Source organism: Pelodiscus sinensis, chromosome 6, assembly GCF_052426305.1.
Source record: "Pelodiscus sinensis isolate ZL-2025 chromosome 6, ASM5242630v1, whole genome shotgun sequence".
Classification (NCBI taxonomy): domain Eukaryota; kingdom Metazoa; phylum Chordata; order Testudines; family Trionychidae; genus Pelodiscus; species Pelodiscus sinensis.
Window position 1 is genome coordinate 19,156,583 of NC_143057.1, and position 22,980 is coordinate 19,179,562.

General features: G+C 44.9%; 1 protein-coding gene and 1 long non-coding RNA gene across 2 annotated transcripts; one reads left to right on the plus strand and one right to left on the minus strand.

Moving 5' to 3' along the window:
* Positions 1–368: 368 nt before the first annotated feature.
* LOC142829810 (uncharacterized) lies at positions 369–5,786 on the minus strand. The gene is made up of 3 exons (XR_012904611.2): positions 5,535–5,786; positions 4,697–4,874; positions 369–4,275 (listed from the first exon to the last, which is right to left on the minus strand). It is a non-coding gene; the product is annotated as an uncharacterized LOC142829810 (long non-coding RNA).
* An 11,380-nt stretch (positions 5,787–17,166) lies between these two features.
* Positions 17,167–22,031, plus strand: LOC102450272 (cyclin-dependent kinase 4 inhibitor B-like). The gene is made up of 2 exons (XM_075931481.2): positions 17,167–17,316; positions 19,853–22,031. The coding sequence occupies exons 1-2, from the start codon at positions 17,167–17,169 to the stop codon at positions 20,123–20,125; spliced, it is 423 nt and encodes a 140-aa protein (XP_075787596.2). The 3' UTR covers positions 20,126–22,031.
* The last annotated feature ends 949 nt before the right edge of the window (positions 22,032–22,980 follow it).

Consider the following 22,980-nt stretch of genomic DNA (forward strand, 5'->3'; position numbering starts at 1 on the left):
TTTTGCAGCCCATCCACCACTACATTTTATAAAAGAATAAAGTGTGGCCCACCGGCCACTCAGAGCACGTGGCCCAGTGCAGATCACAGCTGGCCGGCTGCTTTGCACACTGCTCCACAACGACTGCTCAGGGCTGGCCGGGCCGCTCTGCACAGGCATCAAGCGCCTGCTCACAGCTGGCCGCTGTACTCACACCACCCCAGCGCCTGAGGAAGAAGTGTGTGGTGGCGATGAGGTATGGCAGCTCTGGGTCCCAGGCATTAGGTTAGGGGGGCTTGGAGTGCCTGGCTCTCAGGGAGGCATTAGGTTGCGGGGGGAGGGCTGGGAGTGCCTGGCTCTGGAGGAGGGGGAGGCATTAGGTTGGGGGTGTCTGAGGAGTGCCTGGCTCTGGGAGAGGAGGAAGGCATTAGGTTGGGGGTGCCTGGCTCTGGGGGAGGGGAAGGTATTGGACCACAGCCCTTTAGCTCTTCCCCTTGTACAAGCATACAATTCAGTGTTAATTGCATGGTGTCACATACTGTTTCTTAACTAATATGATAGCGTATAGTTTTTTTCCACTGAATGGAATGGAATGGAATCAAGAGTACTATAATATATACACACACAAGGGGCTGATTTGTGGTTCCCAGTTTAATTTTCATATATCCTGAGTTTTAAGTACCTAACTGTACTGTGTTAATATTTGTCATATGATTTCCTTAGAATGTAGGCATTGCCAAATCAGCCAATAGGACCCTCTAGTCTAGTCCAGTATTGTAGCTACAAAAGTGGCCATTACAAGATGTGTCATAGGATGGGGTGTGTGTGTGTTCACACATGTCCACAAGAAACTACAGTGGACAGTTATCTCTGGATAGGGAATGTTTCTTCTTCCCTCCCATCAGTTTGTGGCTGGCTTATGACCTGAAACATGAGTGGGTTTTAATCTGTTTTTTATCCTACCTATGGTATTTTAGATATTTTCATTATCAATAAGCCTTCATCCTTTTAAAAATCTTACAAACTTTTGACCTCATTGATATTTAATGGCAGTGAGTTCCACAGATGAACTGGGTAAAAAAAGTTTCCTTTTATCAATTTTTTTTGGCTGTTTTGGCTGTTTGCTCATCAATTCCCATTTTGCACACCTGAAATCTACCTTACATTTTACCTATCCTTATTTCATTTTCTGCTCTATAGACTTAACTTGGTATGGGTTTCCAATTTCTGAATCATTGACTCAGATAACATCTGCTTTAAAGATAAAAAAGGAAAAGGAAATTATCCAGATTTATATCTAAGCAGTACCAGCCAGTCAAGGGTAACCAGAACACACCAATATTGCTAATAAATATGCACTTGTACATCAGAATAAGGCAGCCAACACAGATGTCATTTTTAAATTCCAGGGCAAAAAAAAAGAATCAGCATGTACCTGGTTTACACTGTTTCTTTAAAGGAAATTCAAAGGCTATTGTTTGCCAGGCTGAAGCAATTATTCTGAAATACGAGTCTCTCTCTTATAGTTTTGGTCTATGCTTGTTTTTATTTCAGAAAAACAAGTTATGTATCATATAAAATAATTTAAAAGCACCTTACATTTATATTTAAAAACTATAAAAAATATTTTATATGAGCAAATAACAATTTTACACATCAAATTATTGTATTATATTCAAACAAGACCTGAAAAAATATGATACGATATATCTAAAACATAATCTATAATAATAAATAATTATGACTTTCCAATAGAAGTATATTGGTGGCCCTGAAAGCTATCAGTTTTCATTTGTGTGGATCTCAGTAGGCTTCGAGTTTGATATGCCTGGTTTACAGGGATGCCAGAAAAAAAATATCTGTTCTTCTGAAAAACATTTCGAAGCAGCAGATGCATTCCTTGGACGTGGCAGAGTTTTTCCAGAATACTGGAGGAAAGTCTACCAACAAAATGAGGGGGGAAACCCTCACATACATTTCATTGAACAAAATTGAGCTTCCAGAAAAATGAACACATTAAAAAGAACTATTCCTCTAAGCAATGTCAAGCTTTTGATGAAGTATCCAAAGAAATATTTTCTTTGGGGGGAGAAGGGAGAGAGGGAAGCTGTCACCCACAATTTAAAAAGTTAGAAAACAGAATCCAGTAAATCAATACAAACTCCAATTTTGCATGTTTGGATTTGTGTGGTCAAAACTCCCTTATAACAAATGTGGAGCAAATCCTTTTCTTTTCTCACATGTATAACCCCACTAATCTCTGTGGAATTAGCTGGGCAAATTAGAAGGCAGGATTTGGTCCCTTATTTGGATTGTCACAATCTTGCTGTTTAAAAAAAAATTAAATTTCTTGTAAATACTAATTGATTCTTCACAGAGCTGTTATTGTTTATTCTCATCCCCCTCAGGGAAGGTTGAGATTTTTTAAAGTTATTATTTACTTTCATGTGAACTTTAGGGAGGAAAAGATTCCTCTCCCTAAACTTCCTAAGCAACCTCTGTCATACCAGTGTGTGCTCTCTGGCCTCCATTCTGGCAATTTAACCATTGATGTAAATGGAAGCATCAAGAAATGTGTGATGTGGTAACGCTTTCCCATCAATTTTAACGTCCCTTAATGTCCTCAAGTTAAGCATCAATAGACCAAATTCAAGCTCGTCTCACTTTTCACTGTAGGCAGGTGAACATTACTGCTGTGTACTGGTGGTCCAAAGAGCACCCCCTCTCAGATCTCGCCACAAATCACCCAGAACCCTTGCGAAGTGTGCTAAGGACTGTGGGGGGAAAGCAGGATGCCCATGCTAAAGAGCGGACACCATATTCCCGGGTCCAAACCACGGCTCAGTGAGCAGAGGGGTTCGACGAGAGCCTGCAGCGTCAACTCTCTAGAGCAGTGGTGGGGAACCTTTTTCAGTGCGGGGCCGCTGACCCACTGAAAAAATCAGTCGGGGCCGCACACAAGTGAGAGGAAAACAGCAACACGGCCCCTACTGAGAACGAAAAAGATCCAGCATTCCCCTCACACACTGGCGGGGGGGGGGGGTTAGGGTGTGCGAGGGGAATGTCTTTCTCCTATTTTGTGTGCTCCAGCCCCATGGGGGACTCTGGGGGGTGGGCTGAGCCGTGAGGACCGGATCCAGGCACGCCTGGGCCTTGTGTTTCCCACCCCTGCTCTAGATTGCGGGGTAATAGCAGCAGGGTGTAGGAAGGATGTTCTGTCCGCTTGTGCAGCTGTAGCTCGAGCCCAAAGCCCACGTGTCCCTACGCCCAAAAGCTACAATGTGGCTACACATGTCTATGCAGTGAAATTGCCTACGGTGCCCAATAACGAATACCATATTTCATAGCTATTTGTCATTTCCTTGAGAACTCACCGTGCTTAGCTCCGCGACGTGTTTCCTGGAGTAGCGGAGACTTTGGGTTTACAGGGATTTGTTTATTAGTGATAAGGGAGGTCCTGCCCGGACCACCAGAAAGAAAAAAGCAAAGGGTGTGATTCCGTCGCTACAGGCCGCTGCAGGGGAACACCAAAAAACAAACTCTTGACTGGCAAAGATGCGAGAGCCCCGGTGTTTCCTCTGGGACCACGTTCTCAGCTGGTGTTAGGCGAGAGCTGCAGAATTACAGGAAGGCTCTGACCCATAGTATCCCAGCATGAATCCAGTAATGGATTAAACCCTATTTGATACCCATAGAGGGGATGCCTAGGGTAAATTATCTTCACGCTTGTTATTTTGGGGGGGCAAATTATGCTCTCTGACGCGAGTGGGAGTTTTGCTGGTCATCTTTTGGGAACTCTATGGGGCTGTTTGTGAGGTCCCTAGCTTATTGCAGCCTGGCCTTCTTTTCCCATGTCCCTTCCCCCACAGACTCTGTTCATTTTATTCACGTGAGTAAAATTACCGCCGCTGATTTTCTCCTTTAACTACCTGCGAGCCTCTACTCAAGCTTGCAGCTAGTTCTCTCTCAACCCTACACCTAACCGGAAGAAGTTAGGAAAACTGGGAGCTGATCCTACTACTCCCTCTGAGTCAGCCTTAGTGACGCAGGCAGTTCTAAGGGGCCTATTCAGCGTTCGCTACTGTGCGGAGGGAAAACCCAAAGCCCAGGCGGCAGCTGAGTGCCACTGTTTTGACGGCTGGAATGGCACCTCCGTAATGCGCTGGCTCTCAGTGCGGGGGTGAATTTTACCTCCCCCAAGGAAGGTGATATGATCCGTAACAGTCTTCTGAGCCCTCTGACCGCAGAGCTCATCGGCAGCATCGCCAGCTGAATGTCTGCAGGACTTGGTTGGCCCTGGAATAGAATAACAGGTTTTGGACACGACTGACTCATTCTAAACATGTACACTTTGTATGAAACAATACCAGCCTCGTGACTGATTTTCAATCACGTACCTAAAATAAGATTAGGCACTTCCCCAGGGGAAGGGACACTCCCACCAACATTCTCGATACTGGTGCTCGGGGTAACTATTGATAATCATCAAAGAGGCTTTTTTGCTCCTGCCCCTATCACATCGGACCAAGTTCTCCGTGTTTTACTCACACCAATAGTGAATATTTCACACTCGCAGTGAAAATAATGGGCTAAATCCAGCTTTGCTCATGCAGCATGATTTAGCCCATTTTGTTGAATTACTTCATCTACATTTTAATGATGTAGGAATCTATGAGCACCCCCCCCACACACACACACACACACACTTGCTAAATACCTGGTTTCACTCATTTTTCTCTCGGGGGTGTTGGATGCCGTTGCAGACGCTTGTTTTCAGGCTACTGATTTTTTTTTTTTTTTTTTACAGTTTAAGGGAGGTGGTCTCTGAAAAATATGTAATAGTCACAGTCTGAACATTTGAATCATCCCAGCTCCTCCGTGCCACGTTCACAGCACTAGAAACAAAAACAAAGTCGCTCAGGGGCCATGGAGTTTTCAGGGGTAGGAGTTTTAGTCCTCCTACCTAATACAAATAATTCAGAAATGTTCCAAAAATCATCTTTCGAGACTTCCAGCCCTTGAAGTGTTCTCTGCATCCTTTTTCCACCCAAACTCTCGCTGAATATCTCTGGGTGGCTGGATTTAGTTGCGATTGGTCCTGCTTTGGACAGGGGGCTGGACTTGATGGCCTCCTGAGGTCTCTTCCAGCCCTAGGATTCTATGATTCTCTGGAATGCACAGAGCTGCAAAACATAGGGCCTTCTTAAAACTGAACCGCCTACACTGTAAGGAGGCTGCCTGGCATAACTCCATCGCCCTACAACTGCCGACCCCAGCCAGAATGCCAACGCTGCTGCGCAGTACCCAATTCCCGCACTTAAGCCCTGCTTGGACCCATTTTGTGCCTCTGATCAAATGGCGCTGAGAAGAGGAGTTCTCGTTTCTATCTGCTCAGAGGCACGGTAAGGACGAGAAGAAAGTATCTTCCCCATACATCATACATCATGTCAGTATCCACGCCGTAGGCGCTGCCCACAGATCACAATTTAGTAAACGAGGAGCTAAACAGACCATTTTCGAGCCCCAAATTCCGGGGACAGGCTTTTGAGACTCACCGGGAACTAGAGAGAAACACGCCGAGATCAAACGTTGTTTTCGAAGGCGGGCATCTTCTTAATTTGTTTACCTCGAACAGGGGAATTAACTCGTTGACTCAAACCTAACTTCCCTGAGAAATGGAGCGTAGAATTTATCTTTAATAACACTCTCGCTCCCCCCAGAGCCAACTTCCGATCGCCGGCCAGGCTTTGTCTTTCTGACACTTTGCAAATATCTTCTTTTCTAGAACATGAGGTCAAACCGAAAATAAAACAGCCCGGGCACCCGTGCACTCCCAGGACTGAGAGATCATCATTAAACCGCCCAAGTCATCGAAACTGCGTTTCCTTTTTGTAATCACTACAGCTAAAAAAAGCCACCCCTCGGAGGCTGCAGCACAGCTCGTTACACGTGGCTGTAATTAGGGAGCAAAAACAGTGGCCCGCTTGGCTTTCCCCAGCTCAGACAGCAACGGATCCGCGTCTCAGTCAAGAGGCCATGTGACAGCATCGGACAATGTTTGTCGTTTTAAAGCGACACGAGCCGCTATTCGAGCTTTCCTCCGGATTGGCTCCTTGCTCTGCGCAGTTCCCTACCTTCTCCGGGGAGCCAGTTCTGCGGGGCTGCGCAACCTCCCGGTGGGTTTAAGGGGACCCTCCCTGCACGGCCAGCTGCTGGGGACGAGGAACCAGCGCCTCCCCCAGAGGGTCCGAATGAAAAAAATTCAACTACGAAAAATGTCGTAAGCTGGCTTTATTTAAACAATTGCCTGTGATTGGCTGGCTTTCCTGCGGCGCGGGTGCCCTTGGAGGCGCCGGCGATGCTCGCTGGAGCGTGGAGGGGAGCAATGCACAGGCTGCTGGAGCCTGCCAGCGGGGGGGAGGACAGACTTGCTGCCCCCAGCCGACCTGCCTTCCTGCTAGCACCGGGTAGGGGGAGAGGAAGAAGAGCAGAACTGTCTGCAAATGAAGGGAGCGCAATGCCCTGGACCTGCCTATAGGGGTATCGCTAGCTACCGCACTTCGGGGGGAGGTAGGGAGGTGGATTTTCCCCTCCTTGTGCCCTGAGCGGAGGATATCGCAGTTCTTTCTGGCCAGTTACTAGCCAGAGTGCTCTGCGCCCAGACAGCAGCGCTCCGGCCAGCATGGGCATTAGAATAAAATGCACCGTGCGATTTAAGCGCCCAAGAAACCTCCCACGCCACAGGGCTGTTTTGTTCAAAATTATCCAACGCTTAATCGAGGCTTATCCAAGATCCAGGCCCCTTCGTCCTTTCCTCGTGGTGATTTTGAGGAAGCGCTGCAGCAAGCGGGCTGAGCCGGGTCCTTCCCCTGCGAACAGGTAGGAACCAACCTCAGAGAGGGGTGGGAATGAAAAGTGCCACTCTTGAGATTGAGGGTGAAATTCTGGCCCCAATAAAGTCAATGGGAAAACTGCCATCCACTTCCGTGGAACCAGGCAAAACCAGACGCTGGCTTCACTAGAGTAACCTGTAAGGAACTGCAGACAGGCATTTTCATATTGATACTCTTGCTAACAAACAAATATGGCTGAAGAATAATAAAACCCCTGGGTCATTTTTTACTATTCCGATAGATTTCAGGGGCTGTTGCTTACAGGCTGATGCCACGAGGTGTTCTAATATTTAAGGGAGAACTATTTTGGCAGGGTTTCCTTTTCTTTACAGCAGCAGGTACAGCAGCAGATTTGTAAGCATTATAATATACTGCAATCAATAATCGTCCATAAATTATTGCTGCAATATTATGGTACCTTGCTTCTAAAAATTAGATAAAGCAGGAGATTAAGTAATAAAACGTCACCTATAATCAGTGACATGTATTGCCACTGGAGACAAATATTCTGGCGAGGAGACATCAACGTTACTGTTTTGCAGGGAGGAAATGGCCGATTATACACACATCGCTATTTTGTGAATAGCCAGAGAAGAAAATCAGCACGTTTGCTTTTTCACTTTGATATTTTAATGGTAAAATCTGTTGGCCTAGCTTTATATTTATTATTTTATTATTGTTTTATTTATTACATCCGAAAGTAAGGTAATTTTCATTAGCAGTTCATACATTATTTAAATGCATATCTAAAGGATCCTGAGGTGCTCACTCAGGCAAAATTCAAGCTTCAGTGGCGATTTTGCCTGAATTTGGGGCTTCTAAACTGGTCCGGGCTACAGGGTCTGTTTGGCCTTGCACAGTACCATTTAGGCCTTATTATACTTTTTGAATATACAGTAAACATGAAGTTTCAGATCATTCTGTGGATTATAGACTATGCAGCAATGTTAACTGGAGAAAATGTACGGCTTCTGTAGTCTAATCGGTAATGCCAAGACAGGTATTACTGGGCATAAAAAAAACATTTTAAAAATCCAAGGAGTTCAGAGGTTTGAAATACATGTATATCACAGTGCTGTCGCAGTAAATAATTCTGTGCTGTTGATGGAATACTAGGCACTGGTTAGGCCATTGTACAGGGAAGGTTTGGATCAGAAGCAATTATGCATTGCATACATAATTATCTTTAAATAGCCATATTTAAACGAGGTGATGGGCCTACTTACTCGCAGCGCTAAGTGTTAACAAATATATCCTCATCAACATCACCTCTGTGATTAACTTGAAAAGCATAGATACCAAAATATGGGACTCAGCCTGAACCTACTTACTGCCTTTAAATAAATAAATTTACCGAAGTCAGGGTCATAAACCCTGCCCTGGCCTTTTGCGCTATATTTCTGCGCTCCAAAAACTATTTTATATAATTCAATTAAAAACTGTTTAAAAAAAACTAACTAGTGTGCTTAGGTATTCAAAACATGATTTTTTTTCCTCTTGGAAGGCCAAAGTATGTTGTGATGAAACTTGGAATTCCCCCTCCGGTCCATAACATTGCTGTTCAATACAAATAATATCGTGATATTAAAATATTAAAAAGCCTGGGGAAATATTAAAGCGAATCTAGAAAAAGAAAAACAGCAAGAGGCTCAAAGTGTAAGCAGATGCATTCCCATCCCTTGCTGAGGGTACTAGTGGCGGGGAAGTCAGGGGGGGGGATGCGCACCTGTATATGTGTATGTCTGGAAAGGCAGAATTGGACACATTCATTTGAAAAAAAATAGAGCAGCTGCACTGAGCTTTGCCCTTTCGCTCTCTGGAGTAGAATGAGCCTAAAAAGTGACCATACTTATGCAAACTAATGTAACTGTTTTACCACAAAGTGCAAAATCGGGGAAGAAAAATGTTCAGCCGATTGAAACAGAAATATCACAGGGCCCCAACCTTACAACTCTAGCTCGCTGAACAAGGGCCCTGGAACTGCTCCTAAAAACAGTTACCGACCCAGATAGACCCTGAAGTTTACAAAATGGCTGATTACAATTTGCAGCAAATCCTGCATATATTAATGGCAATGGAAATTAGGCAGGAAGCTACTTATTTTGTATGCACTCGAGTAGGATTTATGCTAAAAAAAACCGTTGGGCTTTTAAAATTTGGCACATCCCTAGTATGTTGATTTGAAAGCATTCAAAATATTATGAAATGCTACCAGGAAACCCTGCGTTCTGATTAATCAGCAGCCAGCGTGTATTTCTAGAATATGTTCATGGGCTAGAACTCATCTTTTCAGTAAACCTACTGCATGGTTAAAGTATACCTAGAAATGTAACATGCACAACTCCTTCGCCGATTCCCTTTGTCAGATATGAAACAACCCCGTGCTCTGTACACCCAGTAAATCAAACTATTACTAAAATACAGAGAGCATTTTCCGGCGTCGGATCAAGGAGTTTTGTCTTGGTTATGCCACATACCATTTATGTGGGTCTGGATAAGTCACAATCTCTTTCCCTCCGTTTCACAGCCTCTGTGTGAGGTTTGCCGAGCGCAGTGAGGGTTACTCGTATGCTCGTAACGCGTATATCGAATTCGTCGCCCTACAATTGCCATTTATCTGCTTATATTTTATTCTTATTATAGATCTGACAGTTCTTCATTTCACGGTTCTTTTTAGATTTATTAAAATAAATCACACTATTTCCATACAGGATAAATCCATCCGTTCCTTTACTTATTCAGAGATGGCAGAAGACCTTGCGCACTTACCGTAACCAATCCACTCTAACATTGACCTAGTATATATTTATATCCATATTTTCCCCTTATTTACATGTTCATTTATTACTGCAAAAAATTGCTGGTAAGTAAAGACACTTTAAATATTAAAATAGTTTGTTTTCTGCTACAACAAATCCCGAGATTAAAAGTTTAGGGTGTAACCAAAATAATTTAACTTTGTATAATTGCAGGTTCCTTTAGGTCTGTTTTCAGCATTACTAACATTATTTTCTCACTGCAGCTATAGAGAAACAGAAATATAAAACCCGTAAGCTAGTTAATCAGGTTTGCTATATTATTTAGTATGGAATGCGATGTCTTTCTGCAACAGGTAAGCTTGTAATTAAAATCTTTTTATCCTTTCCGCTTCAAAATATTTGTCAAGTAGTAAACAGCTGCAGTAGCTAGGTTAATCAAATAATTCTGTGGTCATTATTTGTTCAGCAATATTTTGGTAATTTCAGATATTATTTTGTGTTACCTGCTGCTTGACTGAGACCTTGCGAGGTATTGTAGGATCCGGATTTCTGAGAAGGAAGCATGAATGGAGTTAGGAGATGATACTTAAGAGGCTGTAGATAGAAAAAGTTGAAAACTGATTATTTAGGGAAAAATCTTATTAGCAAGGTTCTCGGAGCCTTTCTTACGTCATCTTGTTGGATGCTGACCTGCACTTTTTATGGCGTCTGTCAGTTCCCATAAAGTAATGTTTCTTATTATTGGGCCATATTTATTCAGGGCACCCGAATGCTGTATTAACTTCTTGGTTTATAAAGGCTTTTAGGATTATTTACTTTATATTAGTGTGATAGCTCGATGCATTTTCCAGATCTTTAAAATAAACCAGCATTTGTGTAGCTCGCTCCCACTCCAGTATGTATGACAAATCTGGCTCTGTAACAAAAATGCCAGAAGAATCAAATGGAACTTGCATTGCATTGTAAACAAGTTCTTCCCTCCATGCGTGAGGAGCTGGGCGCAGAAATGGAAACATCGTACATTTGTGGATATCCAGTTTCAAAATACACCTTTTGCCTGACAGTTACTAGGATCCTCTCTTTGCCTTGTGCTACACCCTGACGCCAATTCCCTTTGTCTGATATGAAATAGCACCCGGCTCGATACACACAACATCTTCTAAAATCCACCCGCTTGTAAATTGGGTAACCGGGTAACTCTCAAATTTTTAGGGACTCCTGCATTTGCTGCCATGGCGAGCAAAATTATGTGTTAAAATCTGCTCAGCTGCTTTTTCTCGGCATTTCTGAAGCAATCGCACAATTTTCTACTAACAGAAAAGATTAAGGAACTAAAATTCCGAATTTTACTTCCTTAATTTTATCTTCGTATCTAAGCATATCACCGTAGCATCCGGGCACTGATTCAGACCAGCTATAGTTTCATTTTTATTAGTCTCTTTTTTCCAGTATTCAAATTAATTGTAGAGTTGCCCATTATGTCCAGGAAGCTGTAAAATCAAAGATGAGCATTAGACTATGCACATCTCCTGGAATTAAGGCCTGACTAATTTCATGCACGCTAGAGAAAAATCCAAGACTTTCCTTCGTTGCCTTCAAGAGCGCTTTTTATATAGGTAACAATCTCAACAGTGCTAAGGGAGTTACTAGTGAAATTTCCAAGCAGGAATGTGGCCAGATTTCACTCCATTCCCCCTCCCCCACCCCCCAGAGTTACGAAGAGTACAAACTAAGTTCACAACGATCCTGTAAATACGTTTTCACCTGAATAATTTTATGCTTATGTATAGTACCAATATGACCACAGGCGTTTCTACAGGCTTCGAGCCTTATTTTCCCTACAGTAAACCAAGCAGTTATTTGACTCAGTATATGACTCATGAAGAAAATTATTTGAAATAAGGTACTTCTGTTTTTACAGTCACGTTTATGACCATAACAATATTTTAGATGGTAGTATCAAAACATTAAGATCTAAATCTCTGCTACAATTTCAGCCTTGTCATAGAATCTTAGAGCTGGAAGAGACCTCAGGAGGTCATCAAGTCCAGCCCCCTGCCCAAAGCAGGACCAATCCCAACTAAATCAACCCAGCCAGGGCTTTGTGAAGCTGAGACTTAAAAACCTCTAGGGATGGAGATTCCACCACCTCCCTAGGTAACCCATTCCAGTGCTTCACCACCCTCCTAGTGAAATAGTTTTTCCTAATACCCAACCTAGACCTCTCCCACTGTAACTTGAGATCATTGAACCTTGTTCTGCCATCTGTCACTACTGAGAACAGCCTTTCTCCATCCTCTTTGGAACCTCCCTTCAGGAAGTTAAAGGCTGCTATCAAATCCCCCCTCACTCTTCTCTTCTGCAGACTAAACAAACCATAATCCCTCAGTCTCTCCTCATAGGTCATGCGCTCCAGCGCCCTAATCATTTTGGTGACCCTCCACTGGACACTCTCCAATGCGTCCACATCCTTTCTATAGTGGGGGCTCCAGAATTGGACACAATACTCCAGGGCCGTGTCTAGACTACATCCCTTTTTCGTAAAAGGGATGCAAATTAGACATCGCAATTGCAAATGAAGCAGGGATTTAAATCTCCCCCACTTCATTAGCATAAAAATGGCTGCCACTTTTTTCCAGCTGGGAGCTTTGCCAGAAAAAAGCGCCAGTCTAGACGCGGATCTTTCGGAAAATAAAGCCGTTTCCGAAAGATCCCTTATCCCTCTTAAAATGAGGGATAAGGGATCTTTTGGAAAAGGCTTTATTTTCTGAAAGATCCGTGTCTAGACTGGCGCTTTTTTCCGGCAAAGCTCCGAGCCGGAAAAAAGCGGCAGCCATTTTTATGCTGATGAAGCGGGGGAGATTTAAATCCCCGCTTCATTTGCAATTGTGATATGTCTAATTTGCATCCCTTTTATGAAAAAGGGATGCAATCTAGACACAGCCCAGGTGTGGCCTCACCAGAGCCAAATAAAGGGGAATAATCACTTCTCTAGATCTGCTGGCAATGTTCCTCTTAATGCACCCTAATATGGCATTAGCCTCCTTGGCTACAAGGACACATTGACTCCTATCCAGCTTCTCATCCACTGTAATCCCCAGGTCCTTTTCTGCAGAACTGCTACTTAGCCATTCAGTCCCCAGCCCGTAACAATGCTTGGGATTCTTCCCTCCCAAGTGCAGGATTCTACACTTGTCCTTGTTGAACCTCTTCAGATTTCTTTTGACCCAATCCTCTAATCTATCTAGGTCACTCAGGACCCTATCCCTGCCCTCCAGCGTATCTACCTCTCCCCCTAGCTTAGTGTCATCTGCAAACCTGCTGTGGGTGCAACCCATCCCCTCATCCAGGTCATTAATAAAGATGTTGAACAAAACCAATCCAAGAACAGATCCTTAGGGCACTACCCTAGAAACCAACCGCCAACCTAACATCGAGCCGTTGATCACTACCATTGGGCCCAACAGTTTAGCCAGCTTTCCATCCATCTTACAGTCCATTTCTCCAATCCATACTCCCTTAACTTGCTGGCAAGAATATTGTGGGAGACGGTATGGAAAGCTTTCCTAAAGTCAAGGTATATCACATCCACTAACTTTCCCATATGCATAGAGCCAGTTGATCATAGAAGTTAATCAGATTGGTCAGGCACGACTTGCCTTTCATGAATCCATGTTAACTATTCCTGATCACTTTCTCCTCTTCCAAGTGCTTCAAAATGGATTCCTTAAGGATACCCTCCATGATTTTCCCAGAGACTGAGGTGAGGCTGACTGGTCTGTAGTTTTCTGGATTGTCCTTCTTCCCTTTTTTAAAGATGAGCCTACATTTGCCTTTTTCCAGTTGTCCAGGATCTCTCCCAATCTCCACGAGTTTTCAAAGATAATGGCCAAAGGATCTGCAGTGCCATTTGCTAATTCCCACAGTACCCTTGGATGAGTTAAATCTGGGCCCATCGATTTGTGCATGTTTATCTTTTCTAAATAGTTCCTAACTTGTTCTTTCCCCACCAAGGGCTGTCCACCTCCTTCCCATACTGCGTTGCCTAGTGCATTTGTCTGGGAGCTGACCTTGTCCGTGAAGACAGAGGCAAAGAAAGCATTGAGTACTTCAGCTTTTCACACGTCATCTATCTCTAGGTGACATCCCTCATGGGTAAGGGCCCCACAACCTCTCTGATGGCCCTCTTATTGCTAACATAGAAACCTTTCTTGTTACCCTTCACATCCCTTGCTAGCCGCAATTCCAGTTGTGCTTTTGCCTTCCTATTAACTCCCTTGCATTCTGGAGCAATATATTTATACTCCTCCCTAGTCATCTGTCCAAGTTTCCACTTCTTCTAAGCTTCCTTTTTGTGTTTAAGCTCACCAAGGACGTCCCTGGTAAGATAATCTGGCTGCCTACCATATTTCTTTTTCTTGCTGCGCATCAGGATGGTTTCTTCCTGTGCCTTTAATGAGGTTTCTTTAAAATATTGCCAGCTCTCCTGGACGCCTTTCCCCTTCGTGTAAGCATCCCAGGGAATCCTGCCCATCAGTTCTCTGATGGAGTCAAGGTCTGCTGTTCTGAAGTCCAAGGTGTGTATTTTACTACTCTCCTTTCTTACTTTGATCAGGATCCTGAAATCTGTCATCTCCTGATCACTGCTTCCCAGGTTATCACCCACCTCCACTTCCCCTATTAGTTCTTCCCTGTTTGTGAGCAGACGGTCAAGCTGTGCATGGCCCCTGGTCGGATCCTTCAGCACTTGTGTCAAGAAGTTATCCCCAACATTCTCCAAAAACTTCCTGGGTTCTCTGTATTGGTCTCCCAACAGATTTCAGGGTGATTAAAGTCACTTGATCCTAAATATTCTTGTTATAGCAAAATAATTTTAAAGTACTTCCGAGCTGTGTGCATTTGATATTTATTATTTATGTAGATGTCGGTACGTTTTATGGGGAAGAGAGGGGAGCAGGAGGAAGTGCAATTCTGTAATTTCGAAGTGCTGTCTCTGTTGGGGAACAACATCGCATTCTCCAATAAAAAGATGAAATTCGGCCGCATGTAGAGGAGCTGCACATAGCCTGTGAAGGGCAAGAAACAAAGCCTAAACAAGGCTTCCCGTGATGCCTTTTTTTACAGGAGTGAATTTCACCCCCGAGGGAAAAGAAAATACAAAGGTACCTTACATTTCCAGAGCCAGTGAAAACACCCAGGCCTCTCAAAACATCCTTTGGTACTTTCTTGTCAATGAGGTTCCCTTATTTGATCTCTCCCTCCTACTGTTTTTCTCTCTCTATTACAACTGATTAAGAGCTAGGTTTTACTGTACTTATCAATACTGTCCTGATGGTTTGACTCTTTCTTCTAGCTTATGATGGTTCGGTAGCGGTGGCGCGCTGCAATGTTTTCCACCCCTCTGCCGTGTGTTCAAACTGATCCCAGGATACAGTTATCAACATTCCGACAACACGCACTGTGCTCATCAGTGACATTTGCCTTTATTTCCGGGGGCATCTCTTCCTCCCTTCCCCACGTGCGTCTGGCCAGCTAAATCCCGTCTCCTGCAGCCTCGTGGTTTATAACGCCACTTTTCTACATTACAGAACGAGATGAATATGAAACTGTCGTTCGGGGAGCGATATCAGTAACCTGCTTACAGTTGAGTTGTACACTTGTTTTAACCGCAGTGTTAGATGTTCTAGGCTGGCGAGTCACAAAATGTTAATGAGACTCTTGACTATGTTACGTAGCTGGAATTGAACGCAATGAGTTTCCCAGAGCTTTGGAGGGCAGAATTTGGCATGCACAATGGGAATAAATTTCACTTCCAGCGAAACCAGGAAAATCTCACTACATTCAGAACTTTATCTTTGCTTTCAATGCCGATTGCTTGTATCCTTTGGTATATATGGTTGTGACAATTTGCTGCCACTATTTGATCTGAGGAAGTGGGTCTGGCCCACGAAAGCTCATCACCTAATAAACCATCTTATTAGTCTTTAAAGTGCTACATAGTCCAGTTTTTTGATTGCTTGCTGGTATGTCTCTTTGTCCCTTACGCGATATGCGCAGCTACGCTGTTGTGTTACTTTCCCCGGGGTGACATGGAAATCTTCATACAAGTGTAGCAGTTTATGGTCTGCTTTCATATTCGGTGGTTATGGGGCTCGGATTGTGCAGTAGCGGTGGGTTATCTGAAATAAAACCTGTAGCTGGTATCATGAGCTTTCGTGGGCACAGTCCACTTCCAACTCCATATTTTGTTAGGCTATAAAGTGCCACCAGCCCATTTGTTGTTTTTTCAGTTTTCCTGTACAGCCTAACTTGGCTACCCCCTGAAAGCTTCTGAAATAAACCCCGTCGGGCTTTTTAAAGGGTGTCTGTCTCCATTCCTGGAAACGTTTGCTGCAAATTGAATAAAATCAACGTTGTCCATATTTTCTGCCTTCCCGTTGTGACCCGGACACAGGGCACTGTCATGAGAAGCGCTTGGACAGCATAGGTGCTGTGTGTATTTCCTGCGGTCTGCGGTGCCGGTCGCGGCTGGATTTTCCAGGAACACCTTGACGAAAAATACCTGCTCTCATAACAACCTGCACGTAACATCCACCGGCCAGCAGCCAACGCCTCAATCACAGGGTAGGGTCAGGGACCCACACCTGCCAGCGATCCTAGAGCCAGTGGGGGCCTCCCGAGGATGCCGGTGGTCCAAGCCCAGAGGCCGGGGCCCAGGCGGCAGGTGTAGTTGCAGACAGCAGGTGCAGGGGCTGGGCAGGCGCAGGGGAGGTGGGCAGGGCATGGGAGGATGGATTACGGGCGAGAGTGGAGGGGCGGTTCGCGGTCGGAGGGAGGGTACCGCGGGAGCGAGAGAGCCAGGGATGGGCAGGGACGGGGGGCAGCCGAGTTCCTGTCCCCGAGCCGTCCTCGCCTCCCTCAAATCTGGCTTCCCCCCACCCCTCTGCTGGGGTCTCGGAAGAGCGGGGCCTCGCCTCCCACCCCCGCGCGCAGTTCTGGGACCCGCCCGCCCCCGCCCCGGGCGACTTCGAAAGAAGTTTTGTTCTGCGAGACGCTGGGCGGCTGAGCCCGCCTTGGGAAAAGCCCCCGGGCGAGGGAGCGGAGTCGCAGGGCCCCTGAGAGGAGGGGGAGCGCCAGGCTCGGGCTGGGGGCGTGTGCGCGAGGCTGAGCTGCAGGGAGCCAGGCAGCAGCGGGCGCGCATCCCCGAAGGGTGCCTGACAAGGGAGGGGGGCAGCTCGCAGCGCGAGCCCCGGGCTGCTCTGGGGCTGTCGCCTCTGCCCGGGGGCGGGGCTGTCTCGCGTGGGGAGGGGAGCAGCAGAGCCGCAGCGGACCCACAGCCGCGTTCCACCCGGGATAGTTTCCAGCAGGGCGGGAGGCTGCGACGTCACGAGTAGATGGCGAGGGGCAGGGGGCGGGAGCAGGCGGAGAAGCGGGGCCGGGGGGGGAGGGGTGGAAAGGCGAGGGAGAGCGAGGCGGTGCGCTCAGTGGGGGTGGGGACTGCAGCCGGATAACGCGGTGTGGAGACGGGACTGGACATGCAGGAGGGGTCGCTGGCTGCAGACGGCGGGAGAGACCAGCTGGCTACAGCCGCGGCTCAGGGGGACGTGGCGAGGGTGCGGCAGCTGCTGGAAGTTGCTGGGGTGAACCCCAATATTGTGAACTCTTTTGGCAGGACCCCGATTCAGGTAGCGCGCCAGAAGCAGCGTCGCAAGCTGGCACAAGGGACTGGGCATTGTAAATCGGCTTTCCAGCGCCGCTAGTTAGACCAGAGCTTGTCCGGGGGAGGGAGGGCTGCGGAGAGGGGAAGGGCTTCAAAAGTGTTGAACAGGGATCGTACGGATCGATCTCTGGGTTCTCTGCCCCTCGAGTCGGCCCGTAAGGGGAGCGCGTGCGAGTCACTGACCAGAGACACGAATTCTGCTCCGGGCTAGCTCAGAGAGGTGCTTCTTTAAACAGTCATTCCCCACCGTTTCAAATTCACAATGGGAATTATCGCAGCTTTTAAGAGTTAAAAAAGTGGACTATCTACCACACACATCGAAACGGGACGTGTATAATTATGCGGGACAGGAACAATAAAGCACAGCGCTGTTAACGTTTCTTAATTACTATTTCTATGGCAAAGTCCTCTTTCATTTATGGTTCATATCCCACAACTGTACACGCCCATTCCATTTTCACTTACAAATTCTAGAGGTGTTTTGATAAAGTTTTACACTAATATAATATTTTAAATGATTTATCATCAACTTCATTGTTTTAACATTAAACACTCTAAAAGTTGTATTTAAGACGTGGTAAAATACAAATATGAATATAAAAATATAAGGCGCCAGATCACATATTTAATCAAGGATAACCGGATTCTGAATTACTGCAATTTTATTTGATTGTATGGGGAAGTAATTATACTTGCAAAGAATAAGTTACATTTGGGAAGGAACCTATAACCATTTTGAAACTTGATTTTTAAAACAAAATTTCTCCAGTCTTAGAGTAAATGTTTTTATAATTGTATAGGTTCGCTCCAGTATATATTTTATATGGGGAAGTTTTCTCTCTTTTAACTGCCAGGTGCTATATGTGGCAAAATGGCTGTCATATCAAAATGGCTGGCTTTCATATTAATTTTCAAAGACTGTGGCTGTGTTCAATTGAAATGTCTATTAATTTATATTTTCTTCTTTTCAAATACATTCTATAATCCACTCTCAATTTCTCTTGCCCATAAAGATTATTGAAAGTGTCAGGTTTTAATTGCTTTTAAGTATATTTCACTAATTTTAATGCAACATAATTAACTATATATTACAATACTTACCTATCATTTTGTTTGTGCATATGACGCCGAATACAAATGAACATACATTTTAAACGCTTAATATTTAAGTATACTGCAGTATTAAACACTATTAAATCTAGCTTCACTGTTTGTTCTACATCATAAAAGGAGGTCCAAAACCAGACAAACACCAATCCAGTTCTGCAACATTTCCGTGCGCATTACATTTGCCAATTGAAATCTTCCATTTGCCAAATAAAAAAACAGGACTGTAGCACTATTCCATTTGCCAGATTTTCTTCTATGCAGTTAAATGTATTATTAGTTCTTTAGTACGTCTTCCAAATTCACTTCGCGGACTATCTTTGTTAAAGAATCGTTCCTCTTGCAATCACATGTAAAAGAAGGTCACGCCTGCATCAATTAACTGGATAAATGTCTTGGTGACTTTTATGTTTAACCACTATAAAACGGAGTGCAGACAAGAAAGCATCGCTACTGAGCGAGGGGTTTTAAGCGTGTGTATTTGATACATAGCTCTTGAGTTGCGGTTTGTAAACGCTTTCAAGTTTTACCCTATAAAATGTTTTTAAAAGCTAATATGTCAAATCAGTATAGATTATGAATTCATGTAAAAGGGGCTATGCACCGTTTATAGGTAGCTCATTATACAAAACCCTAGAAACCTCCTAGGTGAAGCTAATGCAGTTCTGTCATGGAGCTGGATGGGGCCAGGATATCACCCTGAAGATTTACCTTTGCTTAGGTATAATTCCAAAGTCAAGCGACACGAGAAGCTGGTCTCCATTACACCAGTGTAAATCCCGAATAACTCTGAGAGCGCGTCATACGGCTCAGACGATGTAGACCAGTGTTCCTCAACCAGTGGTACAAGTACCCTTAGACGTATTCCAGAGAAGTCTAGGGGGGGTAGGTCAACACAACTGAAATTTGGAGAAAACGGAATTTTTGTTTTAAGTTTTACAGCGCTTTATTATTTTTGTACTTTTTACACCCACCCAGCTACGATTAAGTTGTTTAAACAAATGTGTTGCAATGGCAGGGAAAAAATTGTGCGTATCTGAAAACGGTAGGTATTGGGGGTACTTATAATTTTGTTTAAAGGCGACAAGGAGTCCTGTGGCACCTTATAGACAAACAGATGTATCTGACGAAGTGGGTCTTTGCCCACGAAAGCTTATGCTCCAATACAACTGTTAGTCTATAAAGTGACACAGGACTCCTCGCTTTTGCAGATCCAGACCAACACGGCTACCCCTCTGATCTGTGTTTAAAGGGGTACTTTATGGGGGGGGGAGAGGTTGAGAAACACTGATGTAGACCTTAACTCCGATAACATTCCGCATAAGACCAAAGGAGATTCTTGCAAAGAGATGAAGGCTGACTGACGGCTTCTCTCTCTCTCCCTCCCCCGCCAGGTCATGATGCTGGGAAGCACCAAGGTGGCGGAGCTGCTGCTGCAGAGCGGAGCGGATCCGAACCGCCCGGACCCCAGCACCGGCTCCCTCCCGGTGCACGATGCGGCACGAGGAGGTTTCCTGGACACCCTTGTGGCGCTGCACAGGGGCGGGGCTCGCTTGGATCTGCGCGATCGATGGGGCCGCCTCCCCGTGGACCTCGCTGTAGAGAGCGGGCAGCAGCAAGTGGTCCGCTACCTCCGAGCCCAGAATGTGGCTCCGCCCAGGGAATAGGGAATATGCTTGTGCATATTCCTAACAACCCGTTCAAATCGATTTTGCGTCCAGCTCGGGGCTTGCCTCCAAGGCGTGCGCTGCAGCGATTGCCTGGACCTGGCAGCATCATTTCTCAGAACAAACCCAGTTCTTAAAATAGCGCACAAAAAGCGTCGGTGTGGCCATTGGGATGGAAATAAAAGCGACTGCAGCCATTAAGTGTGTGTGTGGGGCGGGGGGGGGGGGAGAGGTTTCAATGGGGTTTGAATCAAGCCGTGTCACATGTGTACGAGTCTGTCTGCAGATGCTAAAAATCGTAACTAGACTCTAGACCGGGCTATCTGGATCAATATTTTTCCCAGATAAAAATGCATTATATAAGCTATACATGCATAGCAACAAATCGCCCTCACAAGTTATGATGTGGTAGGCACGGCTTAAAAAGTCTCTCCTGCAAGATGCTGAATGCTTTCAGCTGTTACTTGTTCAGTCTTTAAGGCTGAAATGGGTGGAACATGTAACTGATCACAATAAGATCTTGTGTATTGGATGGCAGCCTCTCGTTAAATGTCCGTGCTTCTGCTCTGCTAGTCAGAAAACCCCTGCTCCATTTGCTCAGCCACTTTAGCGGAATTATGGGCCTATCCCACACCTACTGAAATTAACTGCACGCTTTCCTTTACACCAACATACATTGGATCAGGCCCTAAACGCGAACCAAAGGATTTGAAGAACACCAGGCTTCTTATGGAGCCGGCAGCTTACCTTAGGATATCCACTTTTCCCGATTAGATCCAAGGGAGGCATTTACAGAAACATGAGGTGTTTGTGTACAGCTATTTTAAATACGGGATTGAACTGTGACGGGTCTGAGGTTTGGGTTTTAGAATAACCTCCCTTCCCAAATTATAAACCACTACAGTATGAACGAAGGACCGTTACATTCCTTATTATTGCCCAAAACACTTTCCTTGGTCAGATGAAACAGCAGGCAACTGTGTTGTATAACATGATCACAGTGGGGGAAATGTTGTATTATTCATATTAGATTCTTAAATAAAACTAGTGCTAGTTCAGTGACGGATACCCGATCCTCTCATAACATGATTCAAAACATGCCTCTTGACTTACTGGTTTCTGTACTGATCTAAGTGAGAAAGCAATGGTAAATCAAAGGCTAATGCTTTTATTCATAAGAATGCTAGAATAGACCGCTTTATACTCAGATATTTGATTTAGATTTTAATTAGCTTCTTCAAACTATGAGGCGTGTAAGTAACATTTCCCGTTTAGCTTTACTGTCCAGGTTTTTACCCAAATTAATTATCCCATTTTAATTCCCACCAGTAAGGAAATTAGGAAAACACACTCCCTCAGAAACCTTTAAAAATCACGAATTTTATACTAGCAATGCGAACGTGTATGTTTTCAAAATATTCCTGTTATGAAATCAATTAGGCGCTTTGCCATTCAATTTCAGTTGAACCAGGTTTGGGATCACTATTATGGCGCTTTGTTTAAAAAAAAATCACAAATAAACAATGGATACAAACAACAAGGGTATCCGATAGAAAATAGCAGAAGAGCGTGAGAATATTTTGTTTTGGATCTCTACACAGCAGATTCCCCACCCAAAGGAAATTAATGGAAGAAGAGTTTATAAGTGTTTGCGATTGTGTATTGCTTTTGCTTCCCATCCACTTACACTGAAATGATTTAATTAGTGTTATTATTCACATTCAAAATATTAAAGCAGGGTTAAATTACTAATCTAAAGAGAGAATTAGTTTATGTTTGCAGTGGTATCCTAGCCGTGTGGATGGCAGGATATTGAGAGACAAGCGTATATTATTTTGAACTTTCTAATGATCAAGAGACAAACTTCGGAGTTTACATAGAAGCTGGTCCAATAAAAAGATATTTCCTCACCTAGCTTGTCTCTCGATGTTGTTAAATAGTCTAATAATCTCATCTAATAAAGAATTAATTGTATATGCTTGATAGACTGTGGAAAAGCTAATCACATGTCAAAAGGACGATTTATTTCAACACTGGAAATCAAAAACCACTGAGAGCTGCAAGCAAATTCTACCAGAGTTTGGATCAGTGTGTTATTCTGTGCATTTAAAACGTTATTTATACATTCTTTAAGATAAGGATCAATATAATAGTTTATATATTATCTAGTGAAGTGATGCCAAATTAAAAGTTAGTTCTTCATTATGGTAAGTGAAGCCATGCTTAAATTCTACTTTACAAATAGAATCCTAGGGCTGGAAGAGACCACAGAAGGTCATCAAGTCCAGCCCCCTGCCCTAGGCAGGACCAATCCCAACTAAATCAACCCAGCCAGGGCTTTGTCAAGCCAAAACTTGACACTGGAAAAGGGAGGGCCTGGGAGCGCCTTCCCTGGGATTTCCCCACCCTCTCAGCTTCTTACCCTACCCCTGAAGCCAGCCCCCCTCCCAGCCCCATTTGTTGGCCCCCTCTAGCCACGGGAGAAGAGCCCGGACTGAGCCAGCTGCAGCAGCTAGGGCTCTCTCCGCAGCCCCTGGGGAAGGAAAAGGAAGGCTGGCCAGGCTTCGGGAACAGCAGTATGGATGCACTGCCTGGAGGCATCTGGTCAGTGGGAGCAGTGGTAGGCCATGCCGGGAACACAGTGCCTGGGAGTGGGGTGGCGTGTGAGGAGCCCCCCTTCCTCTCATGCCCAGAACCTGCATCCCGCCCCCCCACTCACTTTTCCAACTGAGACCCTGCACCCCCAACCCGCTCCTGCATCCTTTCCCTGGCCAGACACCCTACCTACTCCAACCCTGCTCCTGCACCCTTCCTCCTGGCCACACACTGCACCTTCCCTTGCTCTTGCCCCCTCC

Bases quoted from the DNA above. Each gene is read 5' to 3' on its own strand.
- LOC102450272 (XM_075931481.2), top strand. From the start codon at position 17,167: ATGCAGGAGGGGTCGCTGGCTGCAGACGGCGGGAGAGACCAGCTGGCT. The intron at 17,317-19,852 runs GTAGCGCGCCAG...CTCCCCCGCCAG, and splicing joins TTGGCAGGACCCCGATTCAG to GTCATGATGCTGGGAAGCAC.